The 16,530-nt window shown below is 33.3% G+C and overlaps 1 protein-coding gene across 1 annotated transcript in view; it reads left to right on the forward strand.

Moving 5' to 3' along the window:
* The window catches only part of LOC129570149 (peripheral-type benzodiazepine receptor-associated protein 1-like), a 44,145-nt gene that overhangs the window by 19,112 nt on the left and 8,503 nt on the right, over positions 1-16,530 (forward strand). Inside the window, exons 9-15 of the mRNA XM_055449630.1 lie at positions 3,077-3,379; positions 3,609-3,710; positions 4,324-4,519; positions 4,676-4,765; positions 10,231-10,298; positions 15,185-15,491; positions 16,337-16,501. Coding sequence (XP_055305605.1) covers positions 3,077-3,379; positions 3,609-3,710; positions 4,324-4,519; positions 4,676-4,765; positions 10,231-10,298; positions 15,185-15,491; positions 16,337-16,501 — 1,231 coding nt within the window. The remainder of the gene's footprint in view (positions 1-3,076; positions 3,380-3,608; positions 3,711-4,323; positions 4,520-4,675; positions 4,766-10,230; positions 10,299-15,184; positions 15,492-16,336; positions 16,502-16,530) is intronic.

Below are 16,530 nucleotides of genomic sequence, written 5' to 3' on the forward strand. Positions count from 1 at the left end.
ATTACTATTATTACATTGAAAATATTGGATGTTGATAACAATGTTTAATATAATCCCGACCGAAGCTGATTCACCTCAGGTTCCTTTCTCGGTAGGGATTATTCCGGTCATGGTCATGGTCATCGTTGGTTCCGTTCAATGTTGAATAAAAGTTTCTTTATAAGCTCAGAACTATTACAAAGAAATGAAATTTCAGCTTTGAGGACATTTCAATAAGGTATATCAGATATGTACACATATTACGGTGCACTGTACTCATAAATATTAGAGGGCTTATTTCTTTATAGCTATGCCGTAATAATGCTTAGGTTCAAGTTTATTTATCAAAATCACAGTTTTCTCCCTCAAAAATGGACGGTCAAGATAGTGTAGAGTTGCCAAAAAATGGGAATATTTTACGATTTCCATTAAATTCATACCATACCGTCTTGTATTAACACCAGTGATGGAATGGCATACGCCACCGTAGTCCATTCACTGGTTTATGCAGAATGTAAGCGTAAGCCAACCATAAGCAATGAATGCGTTTAAATACGTTTGACGTCATTTGACATCTGGATAATTTGTGTTGACTTACGCCAGCTTCTAACAACACTGATTAACACTCTAAAACTTGTTTACATCAAGTTTTGGGAGAGCAAACAATTGAATATGTCGATACATGAAATTTGGCCTACACATTGAAAAGGAATAGCTAAAGGGTGTTTCAACAAGCTCGCAAAAAGATATTTTTATTTTTATTTTATTTGTTAAATAAAACACACAAATTCGATTCGAATTGCTCAAACCTTCATTGGATGTTGTAGTTCGGTCCATTACAAACATGTTTCAAAGTGAATATTATGCAAATGACTGTATGGCGCATTTTAATTATGGCCTGTTTTAGGGCCAAATTTCACCAATTTTTTTTGTAAAAACGGCTCGAATAATGGTATAAAAATGCATTAAATGTGGACTTACACATCTCAAAACGCAGCTATGGCACTCGCAGTTAACTAATCTATCACCGAACAGCCAAAACAATGGTCCAATTTTGAGTAATTTGTGAATTGAGTGTCCAACCTATGCATTTGGCGTCCAAATTTTCGGACATTTTTGAAGCTCGATTCAGATTAAGTTGTTTTTTGACGTATTTTCAAGGACATATCATCGTTGAATCGAGTTTTCTTTACAATCAATGCCCCCAGCTGTCATTTGAGAGTATAAAGAGATTTTTTTTGTAATTGGCCTTCGGGCAGAATGTTAGCGAATCATTGCACGCGAACATTATGTAAGCAGATTCGTTAGCCGAATACGATAAATAATAAATAAATAAATAATAAAGCCTAATAATTGCCAACGCCATTTTATGCAAAATTGGCCAAAGTCAGCGATGATGGCCAAAAACGGCGTATATAGCCAATATATAAAAAAACGGTGCGGAATTTTGCTTTTGTTGTTGAGGTGAATTTTTGGCTCAAACTAAGATAAAAACTTTTAAGAATAAAAAAACGAGAAAAATTAGTTTTTAAGAGGTAAAACGCAAGATTTTAATTTTGAATTTTTAAGAACATTGTGATTTTTTTGAAATTGAAAAATATCCCCATTTTTGTAGTGGAATTTCACGATTTGAACGCGCCAATTTTTTGTCAATAAATCTGTCATAGACTGAGGCTTTCAAATGACAGTTCCGGTCAGCCATCTTGGATTCCCTATTGAAAAACTTTTTGCGTGCCTGTTGAAACACCTTTTAGATGGAAACTGATACGGTTGTTAATTTTTTCCCTATCCTTCCACTGATAAACCATCATAGGTATCTTAGTATTTAAGAGTGAGAGGTATTTCACACAGTATAGTGTGAGCACTCATCCAAATATACCACCACAAAAATGCATGCCCCAATAACTAGTCTGATTTATTCTAAACACCCCCGAAGAACCGACAGACTCCAACAGCCTCGGGCGTCCTGTGGCCTTTGCCGTAATTGTTTGAAATCGAGGCGTACTCGGAAGTTTACTTCCATCCAAACTCCAAATTTCAATCCTATTCTGTTCTTAGTTTGCATTTCTTGTCACTTTTCTTACACAGTAGATCACTTCTTCAAAAGACAATAAAATTAATTCTTTATGTTTATGTGTACGAGTGTCTAAATGTTGTGTGTTTTTGTCTTTTCGCTGGAATATATGGAAAAAGTCACTACCGTGCGTTTTAAAAGCCTACCCGGTCACACAACAAAAATTGATTTTCAAATTAATGTAATATTGACGTAATTTCCACTTCCGTTTCAACAGAAAATAGAAAATAATCGCTTCCAACTGCCGCTCTACAATATTCTTATCATGATCCGGAACACATGACGAATGTTATTGCATGAAATTTTGCATTTCAAATTACAATTAGTTTTTTTTTCCTCAGATTGTGTGATCTTTAAATACGTTCAGTATGGTTGAAAGAATGGGTTTATTTCATATAGTCTGGTATCTCTACCATCCTTAAAGCCAATGTAACAATCTGGAAATGCATACATATATGCAACATACGAAATGATGAAAAATAGATAAATAGTAATTAAAATTTGTAACCAACCCAGACTCTTATTCGTTTACAAATTGTAAATTACAATCAGAATCAAACACGCGCAGGGTGTTGGTTTCCGGTTTTGCCCTCATCTGGCCATTTCCCTCCATCGAATGGTTTTCATAGAAGTGATAATATTTTTTTGGTCTTCACTTTTTTCCTGAGAGCGGTTTACACTAGATAAAATAGTTTTCAAAATTTGATTTTCTTCAAGCCTTTTTTGTTACAAAGGAAAATATTACTGTTTGGTCTTCACAAGGTGTTCAAGACCTCCAAGAAGAATTTGAGACGTGCGCATGTCTGAATCAGAATCGCGTGTTGCAAAATTAGTTCGGTATCGTTTCGAGTATCGAGTAATAATAAAAGAAATCTAACTAATTTAGTAAAATTGGGTTATGACTTTTGAGGCGCACTGTAGACTGACGATGAAACGATGAAAAATTACCTGTTAAAAGATACCTTATGGTAGTTTAATGCAAACTTGAACAACCAAAATTTAAATTATTAATGAAAATTAAAGGTGATAGGTGATAAGGATCAAGATGGTTTTTACTGGGGAGAACTACGAGGTCGTCGTGGTTTCGTACCGCACAATATGGTGTCGGAGATGGATGAAAATCCAGTTGGGCCTCAAGGAGCAAACACAAGTGGAACAATGGGAATAGGCCGGAACACAACTGGCACAGGTAGCGGTCTTCAACAAAGTGTGCGCAACGTTAGCCGCGAACGATGGGGTGATATATATTGCAATATGCCTGTGAAACGAATGATTGCGCTATATGATTACGACCCACAAGAACTTAGTCCGAATGTTGATGCTGAAGTACGTTTAAATAATCATATTATTTTCTATATCGCTATCCTCGCAAACACAAACACTTTTACACTGAAACTCACACTCTCACTAAAAAACTGAACGATAGGCGGATACATACAATAACCTTCCAATCTGTTTACCGGCCTGAAAAATGTGTTGAGAAAATAATATTTTTGATATGTCTTATTTTTCTATATCGAAAATTCCGTGCCAACAAATCAAATGCCAAATGAAGCAAGTGGAATTATGTTTTAAAACTGGCGAAGTAATTCTTGTATATGGTGACATGGATGAAGATGGATTTTTTATGGGAGAATTGGATGGTGTTCGTGGTTTGGTGAGTTGCATTTTGAAAAATTCTCTGTCGATGTTACACTTCAAAAAAAAATCTTTCGTTTTTGTATCGTTTAAATATACTGTCAGAATACGTATTATTTCCAATCTCAATGATTCAATTTTGGAATTGTTGAACACATTTTTTTGACTTTTTCCAATAACACGGTCTTCTTTCAATCTCACTCATAGATATGAGTTGAATTTCGTGAAGTTGATCATTATTTGATATTTATAGAATACGGAACTTTGATAAACGTGTACCAAGAGGACGTGCGTGCGTGCACGCGCGTGCGTAATCGCACCAAAACGTAATTTAAGCGTCTGAACTGTTTCAAACAGATTTAACTCGAAATTGGGAACAACAAATGGCGTTTGTTTTTGTTTTATTTTTCATTTTCCTTTGACCGCATTGTTTTCCGTGTGTTTTTTTTCTCTGTTTTGTCTCTCTTCTCTATGAACTGAAACAAATGCCGTCCTAGACACTCAATTTTCGAAGCCTACAAGAAAATAAATCACAAAAGAAATTGTCGTCAGCGATCGTAATATGCGGTTGTTGATTTTTGATCGATTTGAACGTCTTCCTTCAGTCGCTGATTTGCTTATTTACCAATTAGGTACCATCCAATTTTCTGACTGAAGCACCTGAACAATATAACAATCAGACTGGAAGTGCAAGTACAAGTGGAGTTAATACACAGAGAAACCAAAACTCTACCAATACTTCATTAAATTCAAATCAGCGTAACAGTCAACCATCTGGGCCAGGCGCCAGAGGACCACCTCCACCACCACGCGAAATTGGTTCCATAGGTAAGTCAGCCTTTTCTAGTGGAAACGGCAGATCAATTTGTGTAAACGATTAAAAATACGTGAATGTGTTGATGTTAAGTTAAGATTATGTGGTTCATAAGCCCTAAAATCGAGAACCTATAAATCAAATGATCTGACAACATTCAAACTACGCAGGTGTTAGTCCAGGTATGATGAATTCTGGATTAAATCAGTTGACTCAACGCCCAGGTCTAGGGAATGCAGTTGGCGGTAGTTCCATGCGAGGTACGTCTTCCCTCCTTATTCGATAACTTTGAAATCTTTTATGCGATCAGAGAATCACATACGAGTTGTATACAATACAAGATCCGACCACCACACATCATACCGAATGGAGTCCCAATAAGGTTCCACCTCCAATATTTCATTTAAACACTAAATCATCACTCATATTTGAACCCGTGAGCATAAAAACCAATTACAAAAAAAATCGCCGATCAAAACGTAACATAGATTTGTCGGCGTAACATACCAGTGTACAATTTGTTCCGAATTGAACGAGGTGTTTCGCTTTGTTCGGCGACGTTTTTATAAGTCGTTTTTATGCACACGGGTTCATTTGAGGTTTATGTATAAAATGAGTTTATGAAAAATCCATATTAAACAAGCATCTGTACCGCCAGAAATGATCATAGTTTAGTGAATCGAAATCGAAGAATCGATACTTGAGAAAACACACACCATGAATCTTCGCTCAACAAGAATGTAACATGTATTAAAGTACGCTTTGATGTAACTCTAATTGAGTGGTTTGGAGCGAAAATGTAATACAGAAAAGATACGTGGAAAAATGTCAAATGAAAAGAGATAGCTATATAGTGAACAATAGTTTACTATACAGTTATCTATAGCTATCCCTTTTCCACTCAGCTGGCCTTTCATTTTTCGCACGATTGAGTAAGGCCTTTTTGGGCCGTTGTCAATCGGCTTCCATTTACTTATTCATAAATCAGTCTTATCTTTTAATTAGTCGAGAACCAAATTTTATGTAGAACTTAGCTAACTATCGTTGTACCCTAAACGTTCCTGTACATACAGTCATGGAAATTTAATTAGGACCCATTTAATAGATTTCAAATTTCATAATAAATTCGAAAAGTTACAGACCAAACTATGATTCTTCCACGATTTTTCATACAAAAAATGCTATAAAGTTTAGTTTGGTCTGTAACTTTTCGAATTTGTTAAGAAATTTGAAATCTATTAAATGGTAATGTGCAAAAAATGTATTTCAATTAAATACGACCATCGGTGGAGTGAATTTTGTCAAACAAATGATAAATTTTCCGATTTTTCGAAAAAATTTGTCATTTTTTGTATGGAAGGTCTTATTTATTTTTCCCGCAGTTTTTGGGCAATTTCATCAATAAATGATATCCATTACCGAAAATAATGAAATTGATAGTCTAGTCCATTTATAAAAACTTCAAATATTCTCATAAACATCATTTCATGAATATTTTTTTATAAAATAACAGAATTAATGGGAAAAAACTGAAATTTCAATGCCGGTCCTAATTAAATTTCCATGACTGTAGATGTATGTATTTGAAGCATACAGCGGAACAATGCCAAATGCAGGAATGTGACATTTGATCGCTTTTAAAATTTAATTGAAATAGTATATTATTCTGAACTATTTTCATGGCCATCATCTTATTAATTGAATTAGCGATTACTTTTCAACCGAAACCAACTTTGGTTCGTGCAAAAATATTCACTTCTTTTCAAACACTTAGATACAAAGCGTTTGCCACAGCAACGAACGCACCTTCAAAAATGTCGATGAAGTCATGTCAATGCATACAGTTCCTCCGCAAATAATATTCGCACAGCGTTCCTATACAAATCATACAACATAGCACTAATCTAAAATGTTCATATTGATTTTCACCATTGTTTCGACAAACTTAAAGCCATGTCTCAAGTTTTATTTTGAAAAAGAAATTCCGCGACATGAAACATCATCGAAATTCGGTCGTTATGATTTTTTATGCAGACTAATTCAGATTATATGTACCTACATAAAGTCTGCGTATCAATTTTGCAGATATTAACAGCATAAACTTTGCATATGGTCTGCAATAAAAGTCTACCCACTTTTGGCAGTATTTCTGATGACTGCGCAGCTTGAGCATAGGTACAAGCAGAAATTTACTTCTGTTTATTTATTGCCAATCAATTGCGAACCTTGTGCAGAGATTTCAATGTCTGTTGGGAAAGAAAATGTTTGTCGGGTTCGCTTCTTCGAGTTCATTTATTTGATTCATGATTATTCCCAGCGATGTATTTGCTTTCGCGCAATGAAATTTCATTTCAGTTAATTAGCTAAAATATTTAATCCTATCAAATTTATAACTGGTTACAAAAAACAATTTTTAGAAGTGAAAATCAGTAGTTTTTGGTCAGTTACGGTATGAAATTCATGTCGGAAGATAATTTATAATTGCTAAATATAATCGGATTATTTCAATATATAGCGTCTACTATTTGGAAATTCAATAGGTCATAATAATATAATAATGGTTGTCAATATCAGTTAAAATTTTGTTATTTAAATGTTGGTTACAACTTTGTAACAAAGAGGGTATAGACAAGTCTTAGCCATTCCGGACTGCCCAAGGAAAACACTTGTTCAGGTTAAGGGTTAATCGTTGATATTTTAATATATTTATACCAGTCAACGAATTAATTGAAGGAGATAGAAAGAAAGGAAGAAAGACAATTAAAATTTCTTATTCTTGTATAAGGAAACAGAGTTTTTTGCAGAAACTATAGTCAACAGTATAGTCAATATCTTGTTTTGAACTATAGCTAAATGACTTACAGTGCTGCTAAAATTAGTTGAACATATGTTCACATCCCGCAACTACCATCAATTTACTAATTTTGATTAGTACTTCAAACCAAAGTACTGGTCAGTACTTAGCCAAATACTAATTAAAAATGGCCAGGTAAATTTTGATTATGCACACAGCAAAATGTACTGTCATGCCTCATTAAAAAAAAATCCTATAGTATTCGCATTCTTAGCGATTCACTTTAAAATTAGTTGATAAATTGTAAAAACACAACGTCAAATTGTTCGCGAATCTCCTTGTGCTACTGCTATGAATGTGATATTGTAACTACCCAGAACAACTGATCAATGACATTTTCAAAAATCCTGACTAGCGCTTGCAATTCCTATTAATTTCTGGTGACATTTTGGTTAGATTGTGAAAAGAAGATATCTATTTAAAATTAAATTTTTGAAAAGACGAGTGTGGTTTTCTGTAACGTAAATAGGTTTGAGTGTAACTGTGATAAAGAGAGAATGTATTATACATACCGGATCGGTAGTACAGGACTTGCAATTTCATCTGGATTTGATCAAAAGTTTCACTAGTGTGAAAAGTAACACTCTACTTCATTCTCTATGAAAAATCAATGAAACTCTATGCATTAATTTTTGTATTGTGTTCAAAGGTGTCAAAGATCATGTGTATCATCGGTGATCATCGGTATTCTTTTAACAGTCAGAAGTAATTCATAATTTTAGTACTTCAAATACCACACAGTTCTACTTCAAAAAAGTTATCTCCTAGTGAAATTAAATGTCACAACAAACCCTCGAAGGTTTTTCCAGAGGAGTAGATCTTAAAAAAGAACAATCTTTTTTTTTCTTATTTCAACACCAGCAAATATAATTTTTTTTTGTATATAATTCTCTATGTATACGACTGATGAATTTTGTGTTGCTGTCGATTGAATTTTTAAAAAGCAAATATCTTTATTTATTCTGTTTGCGGAAAAGAAGAGTAAGTTTCTTTCCATTTTAGGTTTTCATCATTTTAAAATGGGAATAGGAGAGAATATGTTTATGTAGGCTGTAGTGGTTTTTCGAAATTCTCGGGAAAATATACTGTACATAAAGTTATAACTGTCTCTAGCAAAGTTATAGACGCGGTCGAGGAATACAGCTGATAACACCATTCCGTTACCTATTATCAAAAAATCGAAGATGGTGTAATACTGATTTCTGCTAGTTTGCATATTCTAGTGTTGGTGAAAATCCTGTTTCTCCCACAAAATAATGCTATAATTTCAAATACACATTGTTGTTCAACAACTAATGTATCCGAAAGACATTCTGTCTCTGGTTTAAGTTGACACAAAATAAATTTTACATGCTATCCTATTTAACATCATATGAAACGTTTTCTCTTTTATCACATATACAAACTGTCAAAATACATGTGCTCTCCTTCAACCATTTTAAAGTGGAAAAAAACTTACTCTTTCTCGTAACAAAGTCCATGAAAGACTCCCAAATCAGCCTAAAGATTTGAGTAACTTGCAATGAAAGTGGAATTACAAGAACAAGTGTGCTGAAAGCAACATAAAAAGCAAATTCATAAATACATGTTTCACTTTTACGAATTCGTTTTTTTATGTTGTCCTTTCGGATAATTATTCCTCCAATTCCACTTTTATTGCCAGTCAGGGTAGGTTTCCTCAGTATTATATAATTCCCAGCACTAGGAACTATTCTAAACTATCCTTCGGAAAACGAAAAATGATCTTTTCATATATACTTTGTTTATTTTGTTTTTGTTTTGTAAAATTTCAGATACTTATGTTCTAAATTGACTGCAGGCTAATTCTCACTAATAGAACTTTTTACTCGATGAATTGTCGGAACATAAATCGAGTGCTAGAAAGACGGAAGACAATCAATCTCCAAGTCCAACCACAATTCCAACCGATATTTGTTGATGTTTTACAAAACTTAGTTTAAAAAACATACACAAGATCAAAGAACGAAAAGCATAGTATATCCACAAAAGCATCGAGCAATCATTGCAAAACTTCAATGCGTATTGGAAAATGTGGTTAGGCTCAAGGATGAACATTGAAATATTTGTCTAGTTCACATTAACGCACTCGATCCATGTGTCGGAAGCTTTATGTGTTGAGTGTGCACAATATTTTGAAGAAGAAAAAAATGAAAATCAACTCTAATGTTTCTCTGTAACTTTGAATACAAACATCTGAAATCTACTGTTTCTGATCTGTAGGGTTCAATTTCGTTAACAATGTGCACCTCAATATTTGATATTAAAAAAAAACGAATATCAAGTATATTTTTCAGTCGATGTTTAAATATCACAAGTTCATTATGACTAATGTTGAACATAAGTTTCAGATCATAAACAGTTTTGGTTCACAGATTCACGTTGAACTTTTTAGTTTTGGCGAACAATTGTATTTTTTTCGCCTGCTCTTTACGTTGATATCGAGATTTTATTTTTATTTTTTATTTTAATGTTATAAGCTGTAAAAATCAATATTCTTGGCGATGATCACATGTGCGCGAATTCCATAATCCAATTGGAACTTTTATATAAAGTACAATTGTAGTAAAAAATTCGGTACATCCTTGGGCACATTCATTCCTTTCCGACTTACCTTTCATGATTTCCATAGTACGTGGATCAATGGAAAGTAGTTTGATTGAAAAAGCTAACACTTTGAAAACGTTTGCTTTTTCCTCAAACTTTCCCCATCAAATGTAATAATAATTTAAATATATTGAAATTATTTGGATAATAAAATTTGAAATTACATGTTCAAGTCGCGCCCATGTAATCAATCCGCTTTTTGCTATGCTGTGGTAAATGTCATGTCTTCATGTTGTTTGTTGCTAGATGCTCGTCCTACTTCCCCTTCACTGTTAGACAACACGGGCCATCCTGCCCACGAACACCAATCGCAGGTAACTAAAATCCTACTAAAAGAAACCGCTCTACTATGCTTTAACACATTCACCATTCTGAAGAAACCACATCAAACTCTTCTAACGAAAAGTCGTAATTTAATACTTGCAAAATTGATTCATTCGATCAATTATCTTCTGCATTCTTTATCATCAAAGAGTCAATCTACGAAAGAATTGGTTTGATAAAATGCAGATTTTGTTCATGCATGTGCATCCGAAAGGGGTCTTGTATAAAAGGTCAATATGAGTAAATATTTATTGTGCAGAACCTAGGGCATGTACGATATTTTTGTGAAAATTGGATGATCAACGTTATATATTTCACGGAACTATTTATTTTTTACCAAATGAGTGTGCAACTTAGAAAAGTTTTCGATCAAAACTGTTGATGCGACATATACGTGCGAAAAAATGTGTTTAAAAGCAATTTGAGATATTTTGAAAAATGGTTTTCTAAATGTTTCGCACATTTTGATATTCTACAAAGTTTTGAATTGAACAATGAATAGTATTTTATGTGGTCTTGATTTGCATATTTTCATAGTTGCATTTTCATTTAATTTGGCGAGACGTAAAAGGCTTAGAAGGCATTAGTGTCCAAGGAAAAGATCATTTGATTTTTCGTGCTTTCGTGAAAGGAATGTTCGTGGTCGAGTTAATTTAAATTATGTTTAAAGTTTGGTAGCTTTCAAACCGTCTGTTAACAAATAAACAAACGTACGTCGATAAATAATTTGTTGTTGTTGTTGTTGTTGTTGTTGTTCATTTGATCTATTGTTGAAGTTTCTTGTGGGGTTCCTGTCGTTTGTTGAGCTTTCTTTTTCATTGAAAATACAATCATGTGTTAATAAGAGTGAAACGGGCCTAAGTTACTCATTTTTGAATATTTTCGCGGATCATGACTTTTCAAATAAAACAAGATTAAAAAATGAGCGATATTCAAAACGAAAGCGAAAATTTCCGTGCGGCATATACAATATACATGTAAAAATTGTTCTTAACATTGGCTATATGTACACTGAGAAAATCTTTTCTGAAAAAATAACAGATGGCATTTGTAAATGGTTAGTTTCCAAACTTTTTTATGTGGAGGTTGCGAATTGTCCAACTTTTTCGGTAATATCGTATTGCAGAAAAAGTTTGACCATTCACAACCTCCATATAAAAAAAGTTTAGAAACTAACCATTTACAAACGCCATCTGTTATTTTTTCAGAAAAGTTTTTCTCAGTGTATCTATTTTGTGATAATATTTAAATTTTCGCAATGAATGAGGCTTCCTCTATGGTTAGAAATTGCTTGAAAACGAACATTCTTCTTTTGCCTACGTCTCACCAATTGGTGCGAAAATGAGAGTTTACCCGTTTAAGTTCAATAAATATCATTAATAAATACATTTGCTTGCATTTCTGTTTGTATATTAAGATTTTTTCTACGTGTAATTTCTGCCATTACATAAGCACCGGAAATAATTATGTTTTTGAAAATGTTGCTTCGAATGAAATTATTGACAAAAAATGTTTTAACTATTCAGAAGTGGATTATTTTAAGCAATTGCACTATGTGTAATCACACATTGTGTAATCTAATGATATACTAAAGGAAGAACAACACATGCAAATTTGAGCGGTAGAAAAATATACCTGAAATATAGTTGTGTCCTTATAATTTCTATGTTAGAAAAGAATGCCTTAGTGACTCAAGAGCTAAATATGCTACTTGGGTACCTTTCGTATAAAATGAACATATGTTCTTTCAGTTTCATTATCACTGTTGTTTCACGTTGAAGGTTTTACCATGTTACTCCAATTTTGGGCTAAGGTAAAACTAAAACTGATCACTTTCAATGTTTTATATATTCTCTTCGGCTCTTTAGGTATTGTGTTGAAATATTCACTCAAAAAACTTGCCCGATCTACCCAAATTTATAGTTACACTTTATAAATATAGTTTCGTTCGTTCAATGATGGAGGGTCGATATTTGAAAACCATCTAAAATGGGGTACCTTTATATACACCCCACCCATCCCTTCTTCGATTTTGATATAAAAGTTCCAAAGTTCAATCTCAACTTCCAATGTTTGGTTTCCGTGGTAGTGAGATTGACATGGAACTATAAAACACGTTACGTTCGTACGTATAATAAAAGATGCGGAAAAATTCAACAAATAAACGTTAGGATATATTTTTACTTTTCCCAACCGTTACAAACCTAGAAAAGTCAACACCAACAATTGAATTTTTACAACAAGAAAGAACAGATGACAAAACGACATTCCTGCTTCTCGACTAGATGCTCTAAAGTTTCCTACGTAATTCTGAGTATATTTCATGTGACAATATGAAATTTCTTAACTTCAAATATTATCTTTACCACCTTGGAAAGCATTCCGGATACATCCAATTAACATTTCATATCATTCAATCAAAAATGTAACCTAACAGTCCTTGAATATTGTCATAAAGTGAATATCAATGATATTAGAAAAATATGTGTGCAAAGGCATGAAGCCTATATTTCATGGCCATTTTTCAATAACTCTTACGTTACATTTTTCTGGTATTTTTCCTGAATGATATTGCACGTTTGCAAGCGAACCGTAAAACTTATGATTATATTAACATATAGTTTGGGTGATAGGAAAGAAGTTCCCAAAATTTTAAATTCAACCAATATGTGAATAAACAATTGAATGGTGTTTGAAGATGGAACTTTTGGTTGCACTTTTCAGAAAAATCTTGGAATGTCAGTTTTGATTGCCTTGGAAAAAAACGAACAACTAATGAAAGTTGGCAAATTTCAAACCTTTCAGGACATTTTAATGTTACTAATGGTGAAAAACTCATAACACAGAGCTCGAATTTCGAAAATCAATTCTGCATGTGTACGCGCTAATTCCACTGAATTTCCTTCTGAAATGCATGCTGCTGCATATTTACAATAAAACATATTTGTTCTTCAGTTTGGAAAAAATTTAGCCGATTTGTTGATTGTGTATCATAAATATATGCACAGCCAGGGAGAGTTGGCACAATTTTCTAGTAGTAGCTCCAAATTCGAAAATATATATTATTCTGCATCGTGTTCCGTCAGTTTACCAAAAGCTTAGATAATTTCAACATACTCACAACCTAAATGTATTTCTTCAAATCAATTCAATAGGAATTGAACGACATCGTGGAACATCGAAACATATCGTTGTATGCGCACAGAAATAACAGAATTTAAAGCATTGCTAGTCAAAAGACCTAGCATTTTATTTTCAGTTGAAGGGGAACGAATGGGATAAATTGGCACATTTTTTATGTCGTAAAAAGCTTTCGATTTGACACTCTCTATCTCTCTTCCTTCTCTTCTCTTCTCTTCTTTTTCTCTCTAAATTGCACTCAAGGAGATGGTCGGCTGAAGTAAGAGAGAAGCATTCATTTATTTTCTCAATTCAGTTAAGCATTTCCTAAAATTAGTCGAGTTTTTTTTGTTTAAGAAAGATTTTTGATTTTGAAATATTTTATATACGCAACATGAATCATATTGAAAAGAATCTTTAATCCGGGAAGTGTTCCCAACTTGGTTTTTACATTTTTCGAAATTCGATCGAAGTTTTAAAAAAATGTATTGGGCGGAGTCAAAGTAACTTATGTTTTTATGATTTGTGATTTGTGATGCATGTTTGTATGGTTTATGAACTTTCAACTTGCATATTTTGCGGCATAGGTAAAATTCTTAGTTCGTGAAACACTGAATTATTCACATAGGCTACTTTGACTTTGAACAATAGAATTATTTTTCAGAAAATTAGGTTTCCAGAGAAAACCAAGTCAGAAGTTATTCTACAGAGTCTACCATAGTCTTATGATAGCATTTGGAGTACTTTTTCAACTCATAAAGATCCACTAACCAACTGTAGACATGCAGGCGCATTAAGTTACAGATTCGTATTTTGTGGTAGATCACGTTACGTGACGTCAAATGAAGAGAGTTAAAAAACTAAAAATTTATGTCACACAAAATTAAATAAAACTATTGCATTGTTAATGAAATGATTCTGCTTCGCTCACATTGAAGTTCTCAAGCGGTGTATTCTTTGCCAAACTTATTACTTCAACTTCAGAGCCCATCGTAATATCATATGAATCAAATGTTGATTATTTCAAACAAATGAATAGGTTTTTTGCGTTCGTTGCAAAAGTACTATATCTGTTGAAAAAAACATTTTGAATCCGCCAGTTGGACAGTCAAATTTGGGTAGTAATTCTGAAACTACATTTTATGTTGCCTGGAATATCGGCATATATAGACTCTTCTCCTTAAACACAATGTTTGTTTGTTTGAGTATATATTGCATCAGCATAACCATCTCAGACATTATATTTCGGACAGAGAGTCCTGCATTCAATTGCCTCCGAAATTTGTTGCATTTTCTTCAATGGAAAATTTGTGGGATTATAACATTTTCCAAGAAGTGAAACATTAAAAAGTTTCGGTAGCGATTATGTCCACCATCGGTGGCGCCAAAATATGCAATTTATATAGTAAAACAACTAATAATGACTATGGTTGCTTTACAATTCGTTTACCTGATGCGTTTTGAGATATTTGTAAATGATGAACGCAAAAGTTTACATATCTTTTCTCATAATTCTCTGCAGCTATTACCTCTTTCATAACAAAGTCTGAATTTTTGTTTTAATTTGGAATTGCTCGGTAGAATAACAAAGCCCTAATATATGCTTGGATATTTCCTGATTGATTCTATGGTGATTAAAACGACGAATTCGTTCTACGATTTGCACTTGTTATCCTTTTTTCTCTCTTCTGTTTCTTCTTGTCTTATCACTCCGTGATTGCTTATCGCCCAATTTAAACTGAATTGAAATACACAGATGAATCGAAGCGGGATGGTCGGTGGTAATATGACGAATCAGCAACAAAATATCATGCAACATAAACCACAACAACCTTACTCGACACAATCGAGTGAACAACAACAACAACAACAACAACAACAACAACAGCAGCAATCTTCTGGTATTTTTTCCACAGCTTCAAATCTTTTGTCTGGTGCCTCGAATGCAGCAACTGGTGGTCTCTTTGGCAATCGTCAAAACTATCCTAAGGGTCCACAAGTTACACCGCAAACAGGAGGAACTATGTCGCAACAACAACAGCATCCGCAGCAACAATTTAACAGTAAGTCCGAAAATTGATATTTCTCACTAATTCTTCGTACAAAGAATTCAAAATAAAGAAAGTAATGATGCAGAAATGTTTGTTTTGAGGTCCTCTAACATCCTGCATTCAAAACCTCCATGTGCAAAATAACAACTTTAATTTTGTTGCACGGTGTTATAATAACACTGTTATTAAAGGAATTTATTGGGGATTATGCCAAGAATTACTGTATACTTAAAGCTTTAAGACGATTTGAATGGATTTCAATTTACATTATAAAATTGTCCCAGGAAAACATATTGCAAGAAAATTTAATTTTTACTTATTTTGGCTGTATTGGACTGTCAATATGGGGATTTTGTATCAAAACCTCGCGTATCGAACTCTCTGTGTAACCACTCAAAGAAAAATGTCTCAAAAATGTTTATTGACTGTTCGTTCTTGTATTGTCTTCACAATTTTTTTTAAGAATTCAATGTGCTTCTTTGATCATTATAACACTAATGAATAAAGAACCGTGTCTCATTTTGGGCTGTTTTGTACAGAGTTCTAATGTATACCGTCTTAAGGGGTATTGTGTATAGATAAATTATATACACAATACCCTTTAAGACGGTATACATTAGAACTCTGTAAAAAACAGCCGAAGCTCGGGAATTGTTTGGAACATTTTATTTGTCATTTCGGAAATAATTCATTTTAATTTATATTTACAACTGTTGGTGTTGAACTACTTACTTAGCTATAACTAAGTTTGGCTTTAACTGATGTTATACTCGATTAAAATTTGCAAAAATATGGTGGAATACTTTCTGTTCATAGTTCGCAGTTGATATATGGATACTTTTATTTCATTTCATTAGGTGGCAATACTAGTGGTGGAAGTATTTTTGGTTTCGGTAGTCAGCAAAATCAACAAAATCAGCAGAATCAACAGAATCAACAGAATCAGCAACATCAACAATCATTTAATAATAATATGCAACAAGGCGGTGGACCAGGACAGCCGAACTTAATGCAAAAATTAGGTAAAGACGTAAAGTCTATGAGCATTTTT

Source organism: Sitodiplosis mosellana, unplaced genomic scaffold, assembly GCF_009176505.1.
Source record: "Sitodiplosis mosellana isolate CC-2019 unplaced genomic scaffold, AAFC_SMos_1.0 Smas_scaffold_47, whole genome shotgun sequence".
Taxonomy (NCBI): domain Eukaryota; kingdom Metazoa; phylum Arthropoda; class Insecta; order Diptera; family Cecidomyiidae; genus Sitodiplosis; species Sitodiplosis mosellana.